This window comes from Peromyscus leucopus, chromosome 9 (genome assembly GCF_004664715.2).
Source record: "Peromyscus leucopus breed LL Stock chromosome 9, UCI_PerLeu_2.1, whole genome shotgun sequence".
Taxonomy (NCBI): Eukaryota; Metazoa; Chordata; class Mammalia; order Rodentia; family Cricetidae; genus Peromyscus; species Peromyscus leucopus.
In genome coordinates, this window is record NC_051070.1 from 70,991,165 (window position 1) to 71,005,464 (window position 14,300).

At 39.9% G+C, this 14,300-nt stretch overlaps 1 gene segment (V, D, J or C); it reads right to left on the reverse strand.

The window, feature by feature from the left end:
* Positions 1-7,027: 7,027 nt before the first annotated feature.
* LOC119088535 lies at positions 7,028-8,152 on the reverse strand. The segment is given in 2 exon segments: positions 7,028-7,809; positions 7,969-8,152. Coding segments are annotated over 2 exon segments (471 nt in total).
* Between the last annotated feature and the right edge of the window lie 6,148 nt (positions 8,153-14,300).

Consider the following 14,300-nt stretch of genomic DNA (forward strand, 5'->3'; position numbering starts at 1 on the left):
AACTGAAAGAAAAAAACCACATAATCATCTCTTTAGATGCTGAAAAAGCCTTTGACAAAATCCAACACCCCTTCATGATAAAGGTCTTAGAAAGATCAGGAATACAAGGAACATTTCTAAACATAATAAAAGCAATTTATAGCAAGCCAACATCAAACATCAAATTAAATGGAGAGAAACCCAAAGCGATACCACTAAATTCAGGAACAAGACAAGGCTGTCCACTCTCCCCATATTTATTCAATATAGTACTAGAAGTTCTAGCTAGAGCAATAAGACAACAAAAGGAGATCAAAGGGATACAAAGTGGCAAGGAAGAAGTCAAACTTTCACTATTTGCAGATGATATGATTGTATACATAAGTGACCCCAAAAACTCTACCAGGGAACTCCTACAGCTGATAAAGTCCTTCAGTAAAATGGCAGGATACAAGATCAACTCAAAAAAATCAGTAGCCCTCCTATACACAAATGATAAAAGGGCTGAGAAAGAAGTCAGAGAAACATTACCCTTTACAATAGCCACAAATAATATAAAATACCTTGGGATAACACTAACTAAACAAGTGAAGGACCTTTTTGATAAGAACTTTAATTCTCTAAAGAAAGAAATTGAAGAAGATATCAGAAAATGGAAGGATCTCCCATGTTCATGGATAAGTAGGATTAACATAGTAAAAATGGCAATCTTGCCAAAAGCAATCTACAGATTCAATGCAATCCCCATCAAAATCCCAACACAAGTCTTCACAGACTTGGAAAGAAAAATACTCAACTTCATATGGAAAAACAAAAGACCCATCATAGCTAAAAGAATCCTATACGATAAAGCAATCTTTGGAGGCATCACCATCCCTGACCTCAAACTCTACTATAGAGCTATAGTAATAAAAACAGCTTGGTACTGGTATAAAAACTGACATATGGACCAATGAAATCGAATTGAAGACCCTGACATTAATCCATGCACATATGAACACCTGGTTTTTGACAAAGGAGCCAAAACTATACAATGGAAAAAAAGAAAGTATCTTCAACAAATGGTGCTGGCATAACTGGATGTCAATATGTAAAAGAATACAAATAGATCCATATGTGTCACCATGCACAAAACTCAAGTCCAAGTGGATCAAAGACCTGAACATAAATCCAGTTAAACTAAACTTAATAGAAAAGAAAGTAGGAAGCACTCTTGAACGCATTGGCACCGGAGACCATTTCCTAAATAAAACACCAACAGCACAGACCCTGAGCACAACAATTAATAAATGGGATCTCTCCAAACTGAGAAGCTTTTGCAGGGCAAAAGACATAGTCAATAAGACAAAAAGACAGCCAACAGAATGGGAAAAGATCTTCACCAACCCCACATCTGACAGAGGATTGATCTCCACAGTATATAAAGAACTCAAGAAACTAGACATCAAAATACTGAACAGTCCAATTAAAAAATGGGCTAAAGAGCTAAACAGAAAATTGACAAAACAAGAATCACAAATGGCTGAAAGACATTTAAAGAAATGCTCAACATCCTTAATCATCAGAGAAATGCAAATCAAAACGACTCTGAGATACCACCTTACACCTGTCAGAATGGCTACGATCAAAAACACCAATGACAGTCAATGTTGGAGAGGATGTGGAGCAAAGGGAACACTCCTCCACTGTTGGTGGGAATGTAAACTTGTACAACCACTGTGGAAATCAGTATGGCGGTTTCTCAGAAAATTAGGAATCGAACTACCTCAAGACCCAGCCATCCCACTCTTGGGCATATACCCAAGGAATGCTGATTCATACCATAAAAATACATGCTCAGCTATTTTCATAGCAGCACTATTTGTAATAGCCAGAAACTGGAAACAACCTAGATGCCCATCACCTGAAGAATGGATGAAAAAATGTGGTACATATACACAATGGAGTACTACTCAGCAGAGAAAAACAATGAAAGCATGAAATTTGCAGGCAAATGGATGGAACTTGAAAAAATCATCCTGAGTGAGGTAACCCAAACCCAGAAAGACAGTCATGGTATGTACTCACTCATAGGTGGATTCTAGATATAAAATAAAGAACAATCAGACCACAACCCATAGAACCATGGAGGCTATATATATAGCATGGAGGTCCCTAGGACGACTGTGGCTTAGAATAAATTTTGGTTTTACTTAATTATTGAAAAAAATAGCCAAATGAATGGAAACACATGAACTATGAACCAAAGGCTGGGGGCCCCCCAGCTGGATCAGGCCCTCTGAATAGTTGAGACAGTTGATTGGCTTGATCAGTTTGGGAGGCAACTAGGCAGTGAGACCAAGTCCTATGCTCATTGCATGAGCTGGATGTTTGAGACCTGGAGCTTATGCAGGGACGCTTGGCTCAATCTGGGAGGAGGGGACTGGACCTGCCTGGACTGAGTCTACCAGGTTGATCGCAGTCCTCGGTGGTGGGGGGGAGGACTTGCCCTGGAGGAGGTGGGAATGAGGGGTGGGCTGGGGGCAAGGGGAAGGTGTGGGAGGGGGGAGAATAGGGGAACACGTGGCTGATATGTAGAACTGAATGGTACTGTAAAATAAAATAAAAAGAAGAATCCATAACAGTACAAATTACAGTGCAAATTATCTAAGGTTGCTATTTTACTAGATTTGTTTGTGAGTATATACAATGATCTACCATAATATCTTATACCTATACATTCCATTTCTTCTCCCCCCCTTTTTTAGAATACTGAGTCTAATATTTTCTTCCATCCCCCAACCCTATAACTGTCATCCATAACCCTGAGAATTATGAAACCTAAGGGAGAAGGGGTGTTGTTTTCTTAGAATTGCTTCCTGCCATTTAGGGGGTCCAGGGTTCATGTCCCTGTTTGGGCACCAGATATTGTTGAAATTATTAAGGACACTCCACGTAGTTAAAAGGTATTTATTTAATGGTCTAACTCACAAATTAAGGGATAGATAGGTCACAGGGTCTGGGGAAGGTGTATAGCAGTCCAGCGGTGTTCTCTGGAGCTCTGCTCAGTCCATCTCCACCGTTCAGGGTCCTGACACAGAGAGAGCACTGGCCCATCCAGATCTCGGGTCTCCAGGTGCCTCCCCTGGCCCCGCCTCATAGGCGTGACAGTTGCCAGAGTCTCAATGGGGGTTGGAACTTCCAGATCCAAGCTGGAATGGCTACTCACTACACTAAGTCTCTAAATTAAGAAAGAACCAGAAAAGGGGAAAGCATGTTCCTGCCCAGCACCATGATGGGCTGAGTGGGCCAAGAGAACCACACTCAGGCCTGCCTGCCCTAGGCTTTGAGGTGAAAACATGGGCCCATCTGGCATCACAAGGTACTGGGGAGATGGGGCACTTTTATGGTGAGCAAATGTAATGATGTGTTATGGGAGAGAGAGAGAGAGAGAGAGAGAGAGAGAGAGAGAGAGAGAGAGAGAGAGAGGAGAGAGAGAGATTCATTTCCTGTGGACAGAGGCATATCTGAAGAGGTGAAAGAGATGAGAAGAGGGTTGAGGTAGGTGGCTTGATTGCCACACAGTGCCATGATGAGATCTGGGCCTGGGCTGCTGCTAGGGCACGTGTCTATTTTAATGGTCCTGATATTGATATCTGAGGCTCCTGATACCACCAAACACAGAGAGGATAGGGCTGTAGAAAGCCCTTCACTGCCTATAACACTAGGGAGAATTGGTCCTGACCCTCACCAGATGAAGCACTCAGGACAGAGGGTCCTACATCTTACCTGGGCAGCACAATAGAGCTGACCCTGTTCACAGGGTTATGGGCAAGCTAACCCTGAGGGCATGAGAATGGGAGAGCAGGTCATACCCCTCTTATCTACTATGTGGTAGCCTGGGTGAGGGAAGATGACCTCCTCCCCTGCACTTCGTTTGGGCCCCACAGCGGAGCTGATCCTGTTGATGGGGGCACAGGTGAGCAGCCCCAAGAATGTAAGCATGGGAGATCTGGTCCTGCCCCTCACCTGACATATGGTGGTGTAGGTGAGGGAGAGACACCCCCACTCCTCCTTCCACCCCTTGCTGCCTTATGGCAGGTGGGAGCGCTGGCCCTAAGATAATAAGGGTGGGAGGTCTGTCCCTGCCCCTCGCCAGCTGCAGCACTCACCAGCACAGGGCAACAACAGGATATCCAAGAGGAGTCCCAGTGAGAACCCAACATCGATTGAGTAGCAGAAACAGAGACCTCAAACTAGAACCTTGAATCTTTGTAATGAACACATATACATAAAAATATATGGATAAAAGGGTTACTGCATGAATTACTATGTCACACTACAGCTTCTGTGATGAGATTTTCTTTCTTTTTTTTCCCTCTTAAGTTCTATTTTATGTTATTTGGGGTGGGGAGGTTGCAAGGGCAGAGGGTGGATACAAGAGAACGAGAAATGAATGGGATCAAGATGCATGGTGTGAAAGACACAAAGAGCAAAAAAGAAAGAACCAGAAAGAGCACAAAGAAATGACTTGATGCAAGTCATAATTTGGAAGTTAACCAAATTCAGTAGACAAGAAATAATAAAAATCAGAAATTAATAAAATAGAAAAAAGAAAACAAGGAGGGGACCTTTAACTTGTGTTGCTGGAGGGAGAGCAATAGAGAGAGAGAAGGAAAGAAGAAAGAATAAATAACACCAGGTATTTTTTAAAAACCATAGGGGAGCTGGGTGTAGTGGCACACTCTTTTAATCTCAGCACTTAGGAGGCAGAGGTGGGTGTATCTCTGTGAGTTTGAGGCCAGCATGGTATACAGAGTGAGTTCCAGGACATCCAGAGCTACACAGTGAGACTTTGTTTCAAAATAAATAGCCATAGGTGATCATATTTTGCACTCCGCTGTGGAATAATGCTTTTGTATACTGGTTTAATAAAATGATGATTGGCCAGTAGCCAGGAAGGACGTATATGTGGGATAAGCAGACAAGGAGAATTCTGGAAAGAGGAAGGCTGAGTCAGGAGACACCAGGCTGCCGTCCAGGGAGCAACATGTAATGGCACACAGGTAGCCACAGAACACGTGGCGACATATAGATTAACAGAAATGGGCTGAGTGTAAGTGTAAGAGCTAGTCATTATGAGCTTATGGCCAAGCAGTTTTAATTAATATAAGCCTCTGTGTATTTACTTGGGTCTGAGTGGCTGTGGATTGGGCAGGACACAGGAAAACTTCCAGCTACAGTGTTCAATTAAAGTAATGTATAGTGTATGTAAATATATTACACATCACACACACACACACACACACACACACACACACACACACACACACATTAAGTACGTTACTTGAAGTGGTAATGCACTCCCAACAGCCCATCTAACAAAAACCCAGTGCCGTGGATGAAAATCCTCTTTTCAAGTTGTTTGTTAGGGGAGTCCAAGAGTTCCCCTAAACAGTATAGGGTATTTCAGTTTCCTATAGTTGCTTCCCAGAATTTGAAGCTAAGTCCCTATGGTTAAAGACAGTGGAAGGTATTCTGCAAGCTGCCAAGAACCAAAAGCAATCAGTAGTGATACCCTCCTGTAAAGCTTTTGAACAATAGCAATGACCACCTCAACAAGACATTGCCAAGGATGCAAAAGTGGCACTCATATCTCAATTTCAACAAAGAGCCATCTAATTGTACTCAAGGACCTCTCATTAAGAGGAAATTTTTGTCTGGCACTGTAAACCCAGCAAACTTTTGGGGTTGGTGAGGCCATGGAACCTAGAGGAAAGCCTGCTACTCCTGCTTTCCTCAACCCTTATAATGTCTAACTACATTCTAAATAATTAGCCTTATGACCACAGATAAGCACAGCATTCACCATCAGAGAAGCTTCTTTTTGCAGCAGGTAGAGGATACTACAAAGATCCCCAACAGGTCAAAATTCAGAGACAACTGAACATAGTTTGCCCAAACCCAGCTGATGCATCTACAACACAATTCTACAACTAAGTCTCAGGGATCAGGGAGGATGGAGGGGAAAGAAAATTTGTAAAAGCCACAAGACCAGAACAACCAATATGAGACTGTGTCCTCTGAATTTGAGAAAGAAGACACACCCATTAGCAAGTCATGGAGAGCAAGCCAGTAAGCAGCACCCCTCCAAGACCTTTGTATCAGCTCCTGCCTCCATGATCCTGCTCTGTTTGAATTCCTGTCCTGACTTCCCTCAATGATGAACTGTTATGTGGAACTGAAAGCTGAAATAAACCCTTTCCTCTCCAAGTTGCCTTTGTCCATGGTGTTTCAGCATATCAATAGCTATCCTGACTAAGATAAATGGTCATTTTGATAAAGGAATTAGAGATTACATATAGATATAAAAATGATAGTGATAGCAAGCAAAATCATCAGTGTGTCTAACATTAACTGTTAACCATAAGGCATTTCAGAAAATAAACATTTGAGCTTGTTCTTAACTATGTCTGTCCTGAAGAAAAATATGATCTGACTGTTTTCCACTTAGTGAACTCCAGCAGCAGCACTGTCACTACTAATGATCTAAACAAAGGATCTGGAGTGCTTAGTACTCCTCTCACAGTAATGATGGCATCACACAGGAAACATAAGTGTCCAAACCACACAGGTGTACAGTAGACCACCCTGGAAGACTATACAGAGAGGACCCTTCTATGGTACAGACATGGCTGAGTGACCATTCCTGCCAAGGACAGACATGCTGGACTCTGTCATGATTATTAATTCCAAAGTCCACTCTGGCCTTCCAGTCTGTGTGTGGAATGTTTGTCATAACCCCTCCATAAAAGGAAACCTTAATTGCTGTATTAGAAACAAAAATGTTCTTTTAAATATTGTGGAAGTGGAAAAATTCAGGGAAATTGAGAGGGCTTGGGGCACAAATGAATGAGAGCTCAAGAGAAACAAGGGAGAAGCTGAGAAAACTCTTATTCTAGAGACACTTAAGTGACTTCAAGAACCAATTTATCTTTGCAAAAGGCAACATCACACTTCAAGCACCACCATTCAGCTCAAAGTAAAGGTGATTACAATAGGAATAATAGAATGCTGTGTAAAATACATCATAACAACATAAAAAATAGGCTTATGGTTGGCATTGGGAAATAGTCATGCCAGGGTACACGTGGAAGTCAAAACTGCTCTGTATGGTGCTAATTGTAGTGAAACTTTATGGGAAATTTTGCTTTACATTTTAATGGTTGTCCTACACTGTGTACTCATAATCTTCTAATAGATGCATTAAGTACCTTTATTAAAAGATAAGAGCCTTTCCATCATGATGAATATTCTCTACAAGTGACACAGAGATATATTTGGAGTGGGGCAATCTAGTTGGCACCCGACAGTCAAGTCTACATGTTGATAAATAATCAGTTATTCTTATTAAGAGGTCCTTCAAGATGCTCTAGCACTTGTTGTATGTCCAGAAACAGATAAAATACAGAGAATTCCTCATCTCAATAATGGGAAATATGTCTTTCTCCAGTCCTGGTCTCAGTTTTATGCACAGGCAGTGGATGCCTGGGGAGCACTGTGCACTTGCTGCACAGAAGTACGTGGCTGAGTCCTCAGGATGGGCAGCGGTGAAGTTCAGGGAGAGTTGTTTGTCCTTTTTCTTCAGTAGGACAATGAGTCCTTGTTCTTCTTTTCTGTCCACACTTGAAGGAACATTTATAAGGAGCTGGAGACCTGCCCCAGGCTCCTGCTTGTACCAGTAGAAGTAATAATTAGTGTCTGTGTAGGTGCAGTTGATAACGGCGCTGTCTCCCTCCTGGACACTCAGGAGAGAAGGCTGCTGCTCCAGCTGCTCTCCTCTGCTCACACCTGTGCAAAAGGAAACAACAGGAAGACCGTCAGGCCACCGTTCCCCAGACTTTGCTTTTCTTCCCGTGATGACTATGGACAATCTGGAGGAACCAGTCCACCCCTCAGACTGATAATGAACATTGCCAAATGCCTTGTTTCCCAAAAGTTCTCACTCACAGTTCAGCTGCAGCCACAAGCACAGGACAAAAGGTCCAGGCAATGTCTTCATAGCTCTCCCTAGGGACTGTGGTTTTCACCAGGCCAGATGCTTCTGTGATCAGCTCTCCTCCTCTGTCCTCCACAGCACTCAGTGCAAGTTCAGTTGTCTGCACAGATGGCTGTTGACTGCAGAGGCTCTTTCAGAAGTCAACCAAAAAGTCCCTAGGTGCAGCAACAGAGATGCTCTGCCACCTGGTGGACAGTTCCTACCCGCTGCAATCCTCCTTTATACTATTACATTTTATTCATGTGTTTATTTTCTGCTTTTAGTCAATATTTGTTCTTGAGAAAACAGAATGCAGAGCTGAGAACTGATTTAATATTGTCTACCTATAACACACAGTTTCATATGCTGGTATAATCTTAGAATAAATATTTCTGAGACAACCCCCAATGGCCTCATCTGTCACAAAGGATATTTATTACTGAGTAGAATTAGAAAACTTAATTGATTCCTCCAGTAACAGATTCCAGTGGTCTTCTGCCTCCCCAACTCCCAACACGTTCAGGAGACAACACCTGGTTTAGACATTAGACACCCTAATGTTTACAAATTGGACATATTCTGGAGCCAGTGAAAACCTGCCTAATGAATAAGTTGTAAAAGTGATAGGGATCAGAAACAAGCCTGGTACATAGAAAGGGGAATCACCTTAAGTGATTGCAGCACTCTTGAGCAACTGGCACTTGCCTCCCCACAAAGAAAACAGAAACACTCCCCCCACCACCCCCAACACACACACAAGGATGTGCCCTGGTGCTTAACACTTAGTGACTATAACAGCCACTCATCATTGGAACGTAGCTATGGTCAACTTTACAACACCAACACCCAACAATCAGGAAAAAAATTTCAGAATTAAAAGGCACCACGGATCATAAGGCTTTACAAACATTTATACAACATTCAAATAAAGCTCCAGAGTATACATTCTTCTCAACAGATATGGAACTTTCTCTAAAACAGATTACATTGTTGATCATAATTTAAGTTTTAAAAATACAGAAGAATTAAAATTATTTCTTATTTTTTATAAGAGTGAAGTACCATAATATTAGAAGTAAATAGCAAGAGAAACTACACAACTACATAATAGAAAGAAAAAAAAAACAAAAAGGCTCATGATTTATTGAAAAAGAAACATGGAAGAATTTTAATTTTTTTAGAATCAAATGAAAAACAAAAGCAAAAATATATGAATGTTTTGGATATATCAAAGGCAGTTCTCTAGGCATCAAGATGGGTTAATGAGTGAAAACACTTGCCTTGAAGCCCGACAACTTGAATTCAGTCCCTGAAACATTGTTGGAAGAAGGAAATAAACAACTCCTGAAAGTTTTCCTTGTACATACATACATACATACATACATACATACATATGCCCTCACACACACATGTTCTCTCTCTCTCCTAGCATGTACACACACACACACACACACACACACACACACACACACACACACACAATGAATGTAATTTTAAATGTTAAAAATTTTAAAGCAGCTTTTAAAGGTTTATAATTATAAATATTTCCATTGGGGTAGCAGAGTGGACCCCTCTTCTCCTGCTGAGACCACCTATACCACCTGGGAACTAGGCTTCAGGCATTGTCCATGGCCTCATGAACCAGGCCCACCAAAGTTTCCAGGAATGTATACTCTGGAGCTTTATTGGAATGTTGTATAAATGTTTGTAAAGCCATTTGATCCATGGTACCATTTAATTCTGAAATTTTTTCCCTGATTGTTGGGTGTTGGTGTTGTAAAGTTGAGCATAGCTATGTGAAGTACTTCTCCTGCTGAGACCACCTATACCACCTGGGAACTAGGCTTCAGGCATTGTCCATGGCCTCATGAACTGGGCCCACTAAAGCTTCCAGTAATTTAGCTCCAGGAGTCTAGCCCACACAGCCTCCTACAATAAGTTAGGAAGACATGCCTACACCACCCAGGAACTTAGTGCACAAGAAACAACCTACTGGCATCCTACAGCAAATAAAGAACATGTCTTCTGCTGTGCAAACCAATGCATGCCATTCAGAAACTATCCTCCAGACCCTGGCAATCCTACTGCACTGGACCCATATAAAACTCATAGAAATTTTGTTCTGGGGACCAAGTCCACCCAGCTTCTTGAAGCAAGTACGATACCTGACTCCTCCTGCTTAATCCAACATGCACTGCTATGGAACATTCTGCGCCAGCCCATGGACAATATTGTGTATCTCAACATTATTATCTCTTAGTCCTTTCCTGAACATTATACACGCTTCCACTGAAAGTAGAAATGCAGCTTGAACAAAAAGCAGGGTTGGGGGAGAGAGGAGCAATTCAAAGGAAGGAACAGGAAAAAGAAAGAAAAATCTCAGCCGACAATGTACTTCACATGTGCAATTCCTAACACAGAAACAAGATTAAAAAAAACAAAACAAAACAATGTATCTCCTCCACATTACTAATCCCATATTAATGGTACATACAAATGACACAGAAAAATTTCCAGACAAAGAATTCAAAAGAATGATGATAAGTATGCTTACACAACACAAAGAAGGAATGAATATACTTCAGCAGAACAAGAACAAATAGATGAATGAAATACAAGAGTCAATACCACACATAAAAATATATGCTAGAAGATTGTAGCATCTTTTTGCTGCTTCTAAGAACCATACCTTAACATCAAAGACAGGGTAAAGAAACATGGAATAAAAAGTATTCAAAGAAAACTAAGGTAAAGCAGGCATAAGTACTGTAATATATGGGAAAAGAGACTTCAAATCAAAGCAATTCAAAATAAATAAAGAGGTAACAATTCATAGTAACTAAAAAAACATTCTCCAAATAGGATATTATAGTTCTAAACACATACACCAAACACAGCTCACCGAATTTCTAAAAAACTAAAACCAAAAATTAACCCCAATACAATGATAAGGGGTGACTTCAACACTGTACTCTTACAAATAGTTAGGTCATCCAGGCAAAAACTACACAGAGAAGTATTGGAATTAAATGATATCATAAATCAAATGGATATAACAACATTTACAGAATTTTCAACCCAAGCACTAAAGAATACACTTACTTGTCAGTAGCCCATGCAAAGTCTTACAAATTGACCATGTATTAGGACGTAAAGCAATTCTCAACAAATGTAGGACAATTGAAATAATATCACAAATTCTATCTATCACAATGTATTAAAACTAACTGTTCACAGCAGTGGGAATTACAGAAAGTACACAAGGTCATGGAGACTATATATGCTACTACTGAATGGTAATGAAGTCAACAAAGAAATCAAAAAGGAAAATTTTAAATTCCTGAAATTGAATGAAAATGAAAACACAGCAAATTCCATGGGGCACAATAGAAGCATTCATAAGAAGAATTTCATTTATTCAGTTTTGAATTTTTGAGACAGGGTCTCTCTATGTGTAGTCATGGCTTTCATGGAACTCAGTATGTATGTAGTTGTGAGTTCTTACCAGGTTGACCTCACAATCACAAAGATGCAATTGTATATGCCTTCTGGGGGCTAGAATTAAAGACATGTTAGCCACATCCTGCAAGAGAAAAATTTATAACAGTGTCCACCTACATGGAAAAAATGAGAAATCTTCAATTGATAGCTAAAGAAACACTTGAAAGCCTTAGAAAAACATGAACAAATAACACCCTTAAAGTAATAGATGGGAAGAGATCACCAAATCAGGGATGAAGTTAATTCAAAGCAAGCACTACAATTTGTTAATTAAACCTAAGCTTGGTCTGTGGAAATACTAACAAGCCTTTACCTAAGTTAACCAAAAAAGTCATAATACTAAAAATAATAAAATTAGAGATGAAAAGGGAAACATCACAGACACAAAGGAAATTCAGAGAATCAGAAGAATCTAATATAAGCATTTATAGTCCACTAAACTGGAAAATCTAAAAAAAAAAAAATAGGTGAATTTAGAGATGCATATAACTTCCCAAAGTTAAATGAAGATGAAGTAAAAACATTGAAACACATGTATTGCAACAAATTCAATTACTGGAAGCAGTAATTGAAAATCCCACAACTGTTAGGGAACAGTGGAATATGCCTATAGTTGCAGAACTTGTAAAGCAGGGGCAGGTGGATATCTGTGAGTCCGAAGTCAGTCTGGTATACACAGTAGGTTCCAGGAAAGCCATAGCTATGTAATAGACTCTGTCTTAAAAAAAGAAAGAAGAAAATTAAAGTCTTTCAACTAGGAAAAGCTGAGGGTCAGACGAATTTAGCAGAGGGTTTTACCAGAACTTCAAATAACTAACACAGATATTCCTCAGATAACTTCATAAATCAAAAGAGAAGGAACCTTTTCGAATTCATTTTATAAATCCAATATTGCCCTGATATCAAAACCAGAAAAAGAGCTAACAAAAAAGAAAGGTATAGACCGATTCCCATAATGCACAGAGATGCAATAATTCTCAATATAGCACTTGCAAACTGAACTCAAGAGCACTTCAAAAAGATTGCATCAACTGTGATCAAGTAGGATTCATCCTAATAAACATAACTAGATACGTTTCACCCTGAGCAAAATTAAGCTTCAAATATATCAAGAGCCTCAGCATAAGACCTGGTGTCCTGAACTGTTAGAAGAGAAAGTAGGAAATTTGCTTCAACTTCAAAGCACAATTTTAAAAAAGCCATTCTGAACTGGACTCTAGTAGCATGAACATGAAGACCAACAATAAAAAAATCAGTACTCCATCAGACTAAAAAGCTTCTGTACAGCAAAGAACACCATCAATTGAATGAAAAGTCAGCCTAGAGAATGGGAAACATCTTTACCAGGCATACATGACAGAAAATAGGTGTATATAAAGAACTAAATACCAAGAAAAAAAACTGATTAAAAAATTGGAGATTTGAAATATGCAGAGAGTTTTCAAAAAAGAAATACAAATTTGAGGAAATTTATTTATTTATTTATTTATTTTTGGTTTTTTGAGACAGGATTTCTCTGTGTATCTTTGGATCTTGTCCTGGAACTCATTCTGTAGTCCAGGCTGGCCTCAAACTCACAAAGATCCACCACCTGCCTCTGCTTCCTGAGTGTTGGGATTAAAGGCATGCACCACCATGGCCCAGTGAGAAAATTTTTAAATGGTCAACATCTTTATCCATCAGGGAAAATTAAAATTAAATAGTTATGCATATATACAATGAAAATTAATATTATTTTAAGAGTTAATTTTATTCCAGTCAGAAAGGCTGGAGAAAATGACAACAAACGATGGCATGGGTGTGGAGACAGGGGGATAGTTTCTCACTGTTGGTGATAGTATAAACTAGTGTAGCCACTATGGTTCTACTCTGTTAGGTTTCTATAGGGTCCCTCAAATGGCCCTTAATTTTAAATATCCCACCCTATATTTCTTCACCTTTCCCTCCATTCCCTCTCCCTCCTCATCTGACCATCCTGTCCCAGACTCCTTCCTCATCCACCTATAACAATCTATTCTATCCCCCCTTCATGGAGATCTGTCCCTCCCCCAGTCCCTTGCTCAATACCTAACGTGTGGTTATACAGATTGTAGCTTACTTATTCTTTGACTCAACAACTAACACCCACATATAAATGAAAACCTACCATATTTATCTTTCTGGATCTGGGTTATGTCACTTAGTATGACCTTTTCTAGCTCTGTCCATTTACCTGTGAATTTCCTGATTTCTTTCTGGTACTGAATCCAACTGATACATCTGCAATGCAACCCCTACACCTAAGACTCAAGAGAATCACAGAAGAGGTGGTAGAAAGATTGTAAGAGCCAGAGGACAAGATACCTGTGTCTAACACAGTTTCCCATAAGCATTCTAAGGGAAATGGCCCCATGAATACAAAAAGAGGGGTTTCCTGAGCAGAGCCAATGTTATGATAACACCAGTTGGCATGGCAACATGGATGGGGAGAGTCCACATGGTTCTACTCCTAAATGAAGACCTACAGATTGTCAAAGCTAATGAGAGAAGTAGAATAGTTTAATAGTTTCCCGCAGAGACAAGCTTTCACTGTGGTTTACCAATCCTGCTATGTTATGTCTGAACACATGTACATATGAACAAAACAAAGAGACTCAGTAGGCTACATATACCTCAGATTGATTCAATTTCTCTTTCTGTAAATAACTTTATTTAATTTTTGGCACAGGCTACTAAGCATTGGCAGCCATCATTACATTTATCCATCATAAAGAAATTTGCAGTAGATATTACCAACAATTACATCAGGAATGAGGAAATCAAG